Source organism: Sinocyclocheilus grahami, unplaced genomic scaffold, assembly GCF_001515645.1.
Source record: "Sinocyclocheilus grahami isolate Dianchi unplaced genomic scaffold, SAMN03320097.WGS_v1.1 scaffold844.1, whole genome shotgun sequence".
NCBI lineage: Eukaryota > Metazoa > Chordata > Actinopteri > Cypriniformes > Cyprinidae > Sinocyclocheilus > Sinocyclocheilus grahami.
This window is the reverse complement of record NW_015506023.1, coordinates 415097-428426: the sequence shown is the minus strand read 5'-3', so window position 1 is coordinate 428426 and position 13330 is coordinate 415097. Positions and strand designations below refer to the sequence as shown.

General features: G+C 42.0%; 1 protein-coding gene across 1 annotated transcript in view; it reads right to left on the bottom strand.

The window, feature by feature from the left end:
- The window catches only part of LOC107562851 (zinc finger protein 521-like), a 64135-nt gene that overhangs the window by 21345 nt on the left and 29460 nt on the right, over positions 1 to 13330 (bottom strand). The window contains exons 5-7 of the mRNA XM_016247593.1: positions 5412 to 8743; positions 1788 to 1904; positions 1327 to 1411 (exon numbers count right to left, since the gene is read on the bottom strand). Of these exons, the coding sequence (XP_016103079.1) occupies positions 1327 to 1411; positions 1788 to 1904; positions 5412 to 8743 (3534 nt within the window). The remainder of the gene's footprint in view (positions 1 to 1326; positions 1412 to 1787; positions 1905 to 5411; positions 8744 to 13330) is intronic.

Genomic DNA, 13330 nt, shown 5'->3' with positions numbered 1-13330 from the left:
CCCCACTTCATGCCACATGCAGGATGCCCATGTGTGACCGTCCTTGAGAAGGTGGCCCACCAACTTGGCGAAAGCTTTAGAGGATGATGGAAATTTGCCCTCTTTCCTTTTGGCTGATCTCATATAATCAGAAATACGTTGGGGTTATGTTGACAAATCAAATGTTATTGGCTGGATCATGCAAGTAAGTCAAACCATCAGTCTCCTCATTGGTGCAGAAGCCTTTCTACATCTTCAACAAAAGACTAGCCAACTAAACAGCAAATCTGGATTTGGGCCGTTCAAGCTATGAGTTTCTATCTGCAGGTGTCTCAGGGCTCCTGTGGCCAAGACCAGTCCCTACTGTCCAGTTCACACCTACCTCCACCTCCTTACCTTATCTGATTGCCTTCTGGAAGATGTCTCTGTGGAAATCAGCAATATTAATGACCGTGAATCAAATCTCCCTTTCTACATTTACGAACCACAAGGCCAGGTTACAAGGACCTACTGGCTTTTGTGCTCATGTTTAATAGCATGCCATTCTCTACATATTTAGAGTTATCGATGGCAATAAAGCAGAGACACGTGCTTAGAAACAACACCCAGAAGAGCATAGCGTCTGCTCCATTACATAGCCTAATAACACTGACAGCTGAGCACAGATAACCCCCGGCCCCCTGTTTCTCTGCATCTTTACAGATGGCCATTAACAGGAGAAAGTGTGCCCTTTTTCCAAGGGAAAAGATATTTAAAGCTTCTCAAATCAGGCCTTTGTTTTTTCTCTTTGCAGTTTTGGCACATGCTGGTTGAGTGGGAATTACTGTCCAGATTTACACAAACTTGTTGGGAGACTGCAACAGAACCTGCTTCAGTAGAACCAATTGAAAATTGAAAGCTTCTATATCTATTGAAAAAAATGGAACATGCTTCTCTCAAGCACAGAGGCAATTCTGTTCTGACACATTTTCTTTCCATAAAACACACCAAATCATGAATAAGAATGAATAAGCGTAATGAATAAAGAACAGGAGAGAAGATAACCGCATACTGTAGACCCTGACTAATTATGTTAATTTCCTGACATAAAGCATACCACCCTGAAACTTTGTTCTCTGTAACATTCTTACCAAATGCTCAAACTGAATTTCACCGCATTTCAACCCTGATTTAGCCTTGACTGTATACAAGAGACATATTCCAGTAATATTATTAAAGGTGTAATAAATAAAAGGAACCAAGTGGGAAACAAGTTACATGGTCACACTTGACAGCAATACCCAAAATTGACATTGACTTAAACAAATGTTTAACCATTTCTTACAGATCCAATTAAAACAGTCTTACCTAGCATATGATTGGCCACATGGATCTGAATGTCCCATTTACTGTAGAAGACCATCTGACACTTGATGCACTGGTAAGTCTTCTTCTAAACAGTGGGAAAAAATAAATTCCAAGTAGAAATTAATAGTGTTGGACAATGATGCTGAAACAAGAAAATACACGTGCCTTGTACTCTTGTACATGTCCCTTATAAAAGTGTTTTTTCACTCCTCTTGGTAACACTTTATTCTGATGGTCCCCTGAGACCACCAAGCAGAGTTAGTTGACATGCAGTTGCAAAGATACGTCTAGTCAACAGAATGTCTAAATGGGACCATCACAACAAAGTGTATCCCTCCTTTTTAATCATGTAAATGGTACTACCCAATAAAAATCCTTAGCAACAATAACTATCACTATTAATGTACTGACGGCAAATGTACTGAGCATGCACTGTATGATTGCTGTAAGCCACATCTTACCTCGTCACTTTGGCTTGGGCTAACTCGTGACATGGGGGAGCCATCGGGGGTCCGTAAAAGAGCAGCTTCTGGTGTTTGGTCTCTGTGCACTGTCTGCAGGTGTGCTTGAAGCTCTGCCTCTGACTCGAATTTAACATTGCAACTGGAACAGCGGGTCTTGAAAATAGAGGGTGATACTGATGAAGATGATGAGGAAGAATAGACAGCCTTTCCCTTCACAGGACCAGGGCTAAGGCTCTCCCCTTGGGTCCATCCAGCAGCAGGACCCATTGGGGCTTGAGCTCCTTGGTGCAACAGTTTCCCTCCATTTAGAGTAAAGCTCTTGCTACCAGCAGTATTGACACACAGCGTGCAAAGACCATATGTCAAACCATTAATGTCAAGTTTTACTAAGTCCTGCTTAGAGTGGAACTCTTTGAGACATGCAGCACACTTGACGACTTTCTGACTTTGACTGTGTTGAAATTCTGTGGCAGCTGAGTATGCAGTTGGTTGATTTGTAGATGCCGCTCCAGTCTTTTGCATGTGAAAGGTACCGTGGATCTTGAGTTCTAGAGTTGAGGTGACAGTCTGCATGCAGACCACACAGCGGAAGCCAGTCAAAGAATTGCGCAAATCTGGATGCATCTGACAATGCTCCAGGAAGTCTGCCTCACTCTGCAGAGGTAATTTGCAGATCCGACAGCTTCCAGTGTCCAGGCTTTTGCTGTGAGTGACCTTGTGTTCTGTCAGAGTAAGTAGGGAAGGGAAGCGCTCTCCACAAATGGGACACATGTAGTGTTTAACAGGTCCTAAGTGCGTTTGCATGTGCTCCCGAAGTCCTCCCTCCGAGAAGAATGTTCTAGAGCAGACGTTGCATTTGTGGTTTCCCTTCATCATTTCTGCCTTTCTTTTGTGGATAGCACTCTCTCCTGGTCGAATGTTATGGTCACGAAATTGGTGATTGGTTAGGAGGGACTCCATGGTATAGGACGCACCACAGATGTCACAGCTATACATGACCTCTGAGGTATCAAAGTCTTCTTCGCTGCCATCCCGACTGTTGTGAGACTCCCCCGCTCCAGTGCCTCCGTGGCTGTTGGTCAGAAAGGCCTGTAAGTCTCCATCATCTTTGGCAACTGAATCACCGCTACCAGACATGGATCCATTGGTGTTGCAATTCTGGGTCTTTCCCTCAGACACACAGTGCTTTTCACAAAGGTGACGTTCAAGCAGATAAACAGCATGGAAGGCTTTACTGCAAAAGTGACAATTGTACTTCTTGCTATGGGTGGTAATATGACACTGCAGCTCTACTTCTGTACCAAAGGACTCACCACAAAAGATGCAACGGTGTGAACAACCCTGATTTTCAAGGTGACTATGTTTGACATGCATTTGAAGGTCAGCCTCATGCCTGAAATCCCAGTTGCAAGAAGTACATCGGTATACCTTTTTCTCATTACTGTGCTTCACCGCAAGATGGAGTTGAGTTGACACTTTAGAGTCAAACACTTCCTGGCAAAGAGTACAGCGAAAAAACACAAAGGTGTGCATATCCAGAAGGTGCTTCTGCAAGTCATCCACAGATGTGAATTGCTTGTCACAGCTTTCACAGATATAGTATGTGGACATGATGGTGAAATGAACAGTCACATGTTTCAGAAGAGACTCCTGGTTAGGAAAGTCATTGTTGCACTGTGGACAGGTTAGCTGTGGCACGATGCCATCAAGGTGGGTCTTCAGGTGTGTCTGGAAAAGGTCTAAGCTGGTGTACTTAGCACCACACTGGTTACAAATGAACTCACTTGAACATAAGGAAGTGCTGTTCTGTTTGAATAGTGAAGCCTGTTCTACAGAGACTGGAGATGATGGGCTGAGGACTCGCAGAGATCTTCTCCCATTGTTGATATAATTCAGAGCAAGAGGGATGTTCTTGTGGTTCTCCTTTATGTGCTTGTTAAGCTTCATGACACTGTTAAAAATGGGGGAGTTGGTACAGTAAGAGCAGGAGTAGATCTCCACAATGGGATCTTTTGGAGTGACCGCTAGAGGAGAATCAAACTGCACGCTTCCAGAGTCACAATGAGTCTGTCTGACATGTTCTTCTAGAGTGGCCTCAGTCAAAAATCCCATAAAGCACTTGGGGCAAAAGAATGCATTGCTTTCTTTGGTGACTGGATTAGGAAAGCCATGGGAGCATCGTATGTGCTCTTGCAGAGCATTAAGATCTCCAAGCACCTCTGGGCAGAAATTGCACTGCAACAGGTCATCTGACAGGTTAGCCAGTACATCTGCGGGATTCTTGGCATTGTGGATCTGTTTCAGGTGCTCGTTCAAATTACAAAGCGATGGAAGGATTTCCAGGCAAAATTGGCAAGTATGAGCCTGCTCTGGCTTGTCAACATGTTTGGTCTTAAGATGAATCTGCAGCACAGCAAGGCTTGAGAAAACTTGTTTGTTACAGTAAATGCAGCTGTATTCGATTTTTGGCTGTTTGGCAGATCGCCTATACATGTTATTATGAGTGGCCCTCTTTCTTCTCCCGTGTGTCTTGGGCACTGTAGAAGCGGCTTCCACCATGGTCGAACTGTCAACAGAAAGATTAGAGTCTGGTGTAGTGCTTGAAACAGAAGTATAACCTACGGGCAACACAGAGGGGCTATTGCTGGACTCTGGAAGTTGGTGGATTTCCATGTGAGTGTACAGCTCCTCTACAGTGGGGAATTGCTCAGAGCACACAGTGCATGTGTTAATCTTTCTATCTCTCCCATGCACCTGATCAATGTGGCTCAGAAGCGTTCCTTCATCACCAAATGGCTCGTGGCAGTAGATGCACTGTAGACCAGGTTCAAGACTCCCTCCTACAGGAGAAGAGCACTCTGGGTGGCTTTCTGCAATGTGCTTCTGCAGTTCCTCAGGCATGTTGAAACCCTCTTCACAGCGGCTGCATTTGCGCGTCTCTTTTAACCTCCACTCTTGAGGGGACCTTGTATTCGCTCCATCCTTCCCACGTTCATGCACCTGCATGTGTCCATGAAGCGAGTTGGTGGACAAGAACCCTCGGTGGCACACTGGGCATTTATGGGGCTTGTTGGCAGCGTGCGCTTTCATATGGATCTTTAGGTGGTCACTGCGTGAGAAAGCAGAGTCACAGTCTCCACAGTGGTACTTTTTGTCACCAGTGTGAAGCTTGATGTGTCGGTCACGGCTGCGCTTGTGCTTGAACAAGTGACTGCAGTATGTGCAGCTGAAGGGAAGTTTATCTCTGTGACTCTGCTCGTGGCACTTAAGGAAGCTCAGGCGACTGAAGGATTTTGCACAAAACTGGCATGGGTAGGGTAGGCCTGCACCTCCTTTATCCTCACCATATTCATAGTCATCGACATGGCCTGGAGAAGTGTGGTCTTTACTAGATGGCGACGATGTAGGCCAAGAGCAGGATGGGTCATCTTCTATATCAGTTCCATCTGTCAAAAACACCCAGAAGATAAGACAGAATGCATTACCTTTTTACTGTTTGGTGGTACACAGATACAACAAGATGTCTGTCTTCTAACAAACTGTATTTGTGAGACATCTCTCCGTTCATAATTAAATTTGCTTTTGTGTGGTAGAGTTAGACAACAAGGCAAGGTCGACTGCCTCTGACTCGAATTTAACATTGCAACTGGAACAGCGGGTCTTGAAAATAGAGGGTGATACTGATGAAGATGATGAGGAAGAATAGACAGCCTTTCCCTTCACAGGACCAGGGCTAAGGCTCTCCCCTTGGGTCCATCCAGCAACAGGACCCATTGGGGCTTGAGCTCCTTGGTGCAACAGTTTCCCTCCATTTAGAGTAAAGCTCTTGCTACCAGCAGTATTGACACACAGCGTGCAAAGACCATATGTCAAACCATTAATGTCAAGTTTTACCAAGTCCTGCTTAGAGTGGAACTCTTTGAGACATGCAGCACACTTGACGACTTTCTGACTTTGACTGTGTTGAAATTCTGTGGCAGCTGAGTATGCAGTTGGTTGATTTGTAGATGCCGCTCCAGTCTTTTGCATGTGAAAGGTACCGTGGATCTTGAGTTCTAGAGTTGAGGTGACAGTCTGCATGCAGACCACACAGCGGAAGCCAGTCAAAGAATTGCGCAAATCTGGATGCATCTGACAATGCTCCAGGAAGTCTGCCTCACTCTGCAGAGGTAATTTGCAGATCCGACAGCTTCCAGTGTCCAGGCTTTTGCTGTGAGTGACCTTGTGTTCTGTCAGAGTAAGTAGGGAAGGGAAGCGCTCTCCACAAATGGGACACATGTAGTGTTTAACAGGTCCTAAGTGCGTTTGCATGTGCTCCCGAAGTCCTCCCTCCGAGAAGAATGTTCTAGAGCAGACGTTGCATTTGTGGTTTCCCTTCATCATTTCTGCCTTTCTTTTGTGGATAGCACTCTCTCCTGGTCGAATGTTATGGTCACGAAATTGGTGATTGGTTAGGAGGGACTCCATGGTATAGGATGCACCACAGATGTCACAGCTATACATGACCTCTGAGGTATCAAAGTCTTCTTCGCTGCCATCCCGACTGTTATGAGACTCCCCCGCTCCAGTGCCTCCGTGGCTGTTGGTCAGAAAGGCCTGTAAGTCTCCATCATCTTTGGCAACTGAATCACCGCTACCAGACATGGATCCATTGGTGTTGCAATTCTGGGTCTTTCCCTCAGACACACAGTGCTTTTCACAAAGGTGACGTTCAAGCAGATAAACAGCATGGAAGGCTTTACTGCAAAAGTGACAATTGTACTTCTTGCTATGGGTGGTAATATGACACTGCAGCTCTACTTCTGTACCAAAGGACTCACCACAAAAGATGCAACGGTGTGAACAACCCTGATTTTCAAGGTGACTATGTTTGACATGCATTTGAAGGTCAGCCTCATGCCTGAAATCCCAGTTGCAAGAAGTACATCGGTATACCTTTTTCTCATTACTGTGCTTCACTGCAAGATGGAGTTGAGTTGACACTTTAGAGTCAAACACTTCCTGGCAAAGAGTACAGCGAAAAAACACAAAGGTGTGCATATCCAGAAGGTGCTTCTGCAAGTCATCCACAGATGTGAATTGCTTGTCACAGCTTTCACAGATATAGTATGTGGACATGATGGTGAAATGAACAGTCACATGTTTCAGAAGAGACTCCTGGTTAGGAAAGTCATTGTTGCACTGTGGACAGGTTAGCTGTGGCACGATGCCATCAAGGTGGGTCTTCAGGTGTGTCTGGAAAAGGTCTAAGCTGGTGTACTTAGCACCACACTGGTTACAAATGAACTCACTTGAACATAAGGAAGTGCTGTTCTGTTTGAATAGTGAAGCCTGTTCTACAGAGACTGGAGATGATGGGCTGAGGACTCGCAGAGATCTTCTCCCATTGTTGATATAATTCAGAGCAAGAGGGATGTTCTTGTGGTTCTCCTTTATGTGCTTGTTAAGCTTCATGACACTGTTAAAAATGGGGGAGTTGGTACAGTAAGAGCAGGAGTAGATCTCCACAATGGGATCTTTTGGAGTGACCGCTAGAGGAGAATCAAACTGCACGCTTCCAGAGTCACAATGAGTCTGTCTGACATGTTCTTCTAGAGTGGCCTCAGTCAAAAATCCCATAAAGCACTTGGGGCAAAAGAATGCATTGCTTTCTTTGGTGACTGGATTAGGAAAGCCATGGGAGCATCGTATGTGCTCTTGCAGAGCATTAAGATCTCCAAGCACCTCTGGGCAGAAATTGCACTGCAACAGGTCATCTGACAGGTTAGCCAGTACATCTGCGGGATTCTTGGCATTGTGGATCTGTTTCAGGTGCTCGTTCAAATTACAAAGCGATGGAAGGATTTCCAGGCAAAATTGGCAAGTATGAGCCTGCTCTGGCTTGTCAACATGTTTGGTCTTAAGATGAATCTGCAGCACAGCAAGGCTTGAGAAAACTTGTTTGTTACAGTAAATGCAGCTGTATTCGATTTTTGGCTGTTTGGCAGATCGCCTATACATGTTATTATGAGTGGCCCTCTTTCTTCTCCCGTGTGTCTTGGGCACTGTAGAAGCGGCTTCCACCATGGTCGAACTGTCAACAGAAAGATTAGAGTCTGGTGTAGTGCTTGAAACAGAAGTATAACCTACGGGCAACACAGAGGGGCTATTGCTGGACTCTGGAAGTTGGTGGATTTCCATGTGAGTGTACAGCTCCTCTACAGTGGGGAATTGCTCAGAGCACACAGTGCATGTGTTAATCTTTCTATCTCTCCCATGCACCTGATCAATGTGGCTCAGAAGCGTTCCTTCATCACCAAATGGCTCGTGGCAGTAGATGCACTGTAGACCAGGTTCAAGACTCCCTCCTACAGGAGAAGAGCACTCTGGGTGGCTTTCTGCAATGTGCTTCTGCAGTTCCTCAGGCATGTTGAAACCCTCTTCACAGCGGCTGCATTTGCGCGTCTCTTTTAACCTCCACTCTTGAGGGGACCTTGTATTCGCTCCATCCTTCCCACGTTCATGCACCTGCATGTGTCCATGAAGCGAGTTGGTGGACAAGAACCCTCGGTGGCACACTGGGCATTTATGGGGCTTGTTGGCAGCGTGCGCTTTCATATGGATCTTTAGGTGGTCACTGCGTGAGAAAGCAGAGTCACAGTCTCCACAGTGGTACTTTTTGTCACCAGTGTGAAGCTTGATGTGTCGGTCACGGCTGCGCTTGTGCTTGAACAAGTGACTGCAGTATGTGCAGCTGAAGGGAAGTTTATCTCTGTGACTCTGCTCGTGGCACTTAAGGAAGCTCAGGCGACTGAAGGATTTTGCACAAAACTGGCATGGGTAGGGTAGGCCTGCACCTCCTTTATCCTCACCATATTCATAGTCATCGACATGGCCTGGAGAAGTGTGGTCTTTACTAGATGGCGACGATGTAGGCCAAGAGCAGGATGGGTCATCTTCTATATCAGTTCCATCTGTCAAAAACACCCAGAAGATAAGACAGAATGCATTACCTTTTTACTGTTTGGTGGTACACAGATACAACAAGATGTCTGTCTTCTAACAAACTGTATTTGTGAGACATCTCTCCGTTCATAATTAAATTTGCTTTTGTGTGGTAGAGTTAGACAACAAGGCAAGGTCGATTACACCATGTATTCAAATAATATTTGCTTGTGTACTAATAATTAATGCTACTCTAAGTATGCTAGTCTTTCAAACTATCACCCACCATGAGTTCCCACAGAAAATATATTTGATTTGCATGTCTGCCTTCATTTCTTTCAGTAAAAAATAGTCATTATGCATTAGTCATAGACTTGTTTTAGTATGTTGTATAATAAAGATTTTGAGATTAACTGATATTTCACTGACCCCTGCCTCACTGATGCTGTGATGTGTGTTTAAAGAAACAGCCGGTTGACCTGGGTGTCAATGTGGGTCAAAAAATATATATGTGCCCCATAAACTGCTCTTATTTGTATGCAATATTTCTCTAAATCTGATTTTAAACCATGTATATCTTGATGTGTCCTATAGAAATAAACATGACTTTAACACAAAGTTCAGTCATGTTTTTAATAATTTGCTCTGTGCATGAGATTTACTTGAATTACATACCCAACAGTGTTTTAAATCAAATTTAAAAGGTGACCAGCCACAGAAATTCCCTTGCTTCAATATAAAAAACGGCCAAGTTGGTCAACTAATCAACAAGTTGGCTGCTGGACGACAGTGAGGTCAACTATTCATGCATTCAAATAATATTTGCTTGTGTACAAATAATTAATGCTACTCTAAGTATGCTAGTCTTTCAAACTATCATCTACCATGAGTTCCCACAGAAAATATATTTGATTTGCATGTCTGCCTTCATTTCTTTCAGTAAAAAATAGTCATTATGCATTAGTCATAGACTTGTTTTAGTATGTTGTATAATAAAGATTTCGAGATTAACTGATACTTCACTGACCCCTGCTTCACTGAAGCTGTGATGTGTGTTTAAAGAAACAGCCAGTTGACCTGGGTGTCAATGTGGGTCAAAAAATATATATGTGCCCCATAAACTGCTCTTATTTGTATGCAATATTTCTCTAAATCTGATTTTAAACCATGTATATCTTGATGTGTCCTATAGAAATAAACATGACTTTAACACAAAGTTCAGTCATGTTTTTAATAATTTGCTCTGTGCATGAGATTTACTTGAATTACATACCCAACAGTGTTTTAAATCAAATTTAAAAGGTGACCAGCCACAGAAATTCCCTTGCTTCAATATAAAAAACGGCCAAGTTGGTCAACTAATCAACAAGTTGGCTGCTGGATGACAGTGAGGTCAACTATTAAGTTTGATATTTGTAGATTAAACTCAGTTAATATTTGCTAATAGTCAGCACTGGGAATGACTAAAACTAAACTGTTTATTCTCTTAATTATTTGCATTTAAAGCATCCACCACAGCCATCAATGCACCACTTCTGTACATATTCCCCACCTTCAACAATTCAACAACAACAATTTTCGACTTGAAAATGCCTGGTGTGAAAAAGTAAGTACACCCCATGAAATAAGTAGGTTAAAACACACACACACACACACACACACACATATTAAGACTTCATATTTTCTGGATTCTGGTGTTGTTTTGTTATAGTGTGGTATCCACTCCCAGGTGTCTGTCAGAACAGACAAATGACCACATTAAAATAGATGCAATATTAAAAAGCATCAAACTGTAGGATGCTGTGCACTCAGAATATTTCAGTTATGAACTTTTGCATGCGGATCAAGGATCACCCCATGAGTTCAAGCGTACACTCAACAGCATCATTCTGCATTCAAGACTGCATTTAGAAAGTTATAGTTTAACAAAATAAAAGGTCACTTCTATATTTTAGTTTACGATAAACACATCTGATCAGGGGCTGGAGGACATAATGTAACCTACAGTAATTATACAGGCCTTGCTTAAAACTAACTAGTTTTTCAGACAACCCATCAACCCAATTTTTGTCCATATCCCTTTAAATAATGGAGTGAATTGCCAACCAATAAACTGCCACGAGGCTTTGCTGGGAAAGAGAAAAACCAGGGGAAATGGCTAGGATTTATGAGACATCTTCAAGCAACCAACTCACATATTCATGTTTCTTCCATTGTTTTTACCTGCCACAGTAACATGCATTTATGAGCACCTAACCCTTGGCAGCATATCTTCAGGAAACAGATAACAATGCAGGTTGACCTGCTGTTCCTCCAAACACACAGCTTTACGCAGCTCAGCCCAAGATACACATTCTGACTAATTCTGCCTGTCCTATTGACTGCACAGTTTGTAACATTCTGAACTAAAATATGAACAATGCTCTGTTGCAATGTTAACACAGATGTAATACAATGAAATATATACAGTAAGTAGATGCACTCCAATTGTGATTTAACACTTTTCAAGATCCATGCCAGGCTTGTCTAGTGCTCACAGACAAGAGTGTGAACACTGACTGATGGGATCAGAGTCAGGGCAAAATGAAAGCCTGTTTTTGTCTCTCTTACTTGTCTTGTTTTTTCCTTCCTTCACTCAGACGAGAAATGTGCAGGACGCTAGCCGCCAGAGTAAATAAAAGCCAGAGTCTCATGGGTTCTCATCCCCGGCTCACAGCAGCGGCCTCTGTGTGCCTGCCAAAGGGGACGCTGGCCCTGAAAACCTACACCCTACAGCTGAGGGTCTGTCTTTGTTGGCTTGCCAAAGCCTTCCTGAGCATCACCGTCCAACATCCTGACACTTGTACAGAGGAAGACCTCCATCTTATGAGCTGACGTTGGTGCAGGATTTTTTTAAGCATACAGTGTATGTAGCTCTCAAAGCAGCCACTCTGCACAGCTGGAAACACTTTTGACATCAGATTTATGAGTGCTTGGAAATGGAATAATGCATTTTAATAGTTCAGAATAGCTGCTGTTGCTCCATCCAACAGTTAAGCAAAGGTGCTCCTCCATGATATCATGCTCATTTCCAGAGCTGATTGACAGTAAACAAACACTGAAAAAGCAAACCTGTAAAATGAATTATTAATATCTCATTATTATATTTTTAAGCATAACAGTCTAGAGTCATTTAAGGGCCCTAACTCTAATGCACTGGAGAAAAAAAAAGAAAAACAACAGTGTCATTTATTTAAAGTGAATTTTCATATGGCTTCTTTTTTTATTAGAACATAACAGAAAAGATGATGCATATACAGTAAAAAGACAATCGCAATGAACTTTAAGGTCTTTCAAAGACAATATTCTTGTATTTATTTATAGTAAATAAACTGAAACATTGACTAACAAAATGGTTTTAGTTTTGTCTTTACCTTTTTTTTACTTTTTATTTATCGAATATACTACTTTCATATTATAACTAATTTAGCTTTTGTTTATAGTGAAATTAAGTTGTAAAAATATATTATAAATATATTACGTTGACCTAAATTAAGTAACATTTTGGTTTGTGTTTAAAGAGAAAGATTGTTTTTTTTATAATAAATAATATTTTTATTTTTATCTTTGGAAACAAATATTTTAATTAATATCAAATAAAAAATTTACAGTAGAACCAAAAATTAAATTAAATATAATTTGAAACAAACTAATACATTTGTAACAAATTCAGTTCAGTTCAGTTGTAACAAGTTCAGTTTTTTTTCAGTGTATAATGCATAAAAACAAGGAATAATAATGGCTTCTATGTAGATGAACCATTATAACATACTTTTGGTAATTATTTATTGCTGGTAAACAACTAGGTAAAAAGATGTTGAATAATTACCAGATTGTCAAACATTTTCTTTCTGTTAAGATTTGGATGTTTAGCTAAAATGTACACTTCCTGAAGGCACAATACACTGCAGATTCCTAATATGCCCACTGGTGCGGTCACTCTAAAGACGGAAGCAGACAGGAAAAAATTACATGAAAACATGGTAAAAGGGAAATGTTATGAGCTGTGAGGGTGATGATGAAAAAAAATGGGGAAAAATGCATGTACTGTAGGCCATAATACAAGTGCAAAGTTTAAAATATTAATAATTTTACATTTAAATAAATTTACATTTTTAGGAGGATGGTTTATAGTCATGCCCCTTCTCTGTATCCCTCCTGGCATCATGCAAAAGTTATGTATGAGGTCTAGATTTTATTTAAATGCGCTCAAATCAGTAGCAATATCATTTGAAATGTAAGGTTTCAACATTCAAAAGGCTTCTTTAGCTGCATAATTCAGGAATATATTGATGCATTTCACATGAAAGCTCAGCTAAAGACCTCCTCCTCATATCTCCATCCATCATCATTTCTAGCAGGCTACGGCTAAGACTGTTTAATCTTGTTTAGGAGGCCAGTTACTGACTCTTCAGCTATGATTGCATCATGCTGACCTAAATTCCCGGACCGCTGAGGAAACCATCGTCTAACCAAACATCAGTATAAAAGAGTTTGTTCCCATACCAGTAAACCAGTAAAATAACTTAAATATATGTTCTACCAATTTTATGAGACCCGAATATGATTGCAGTGAT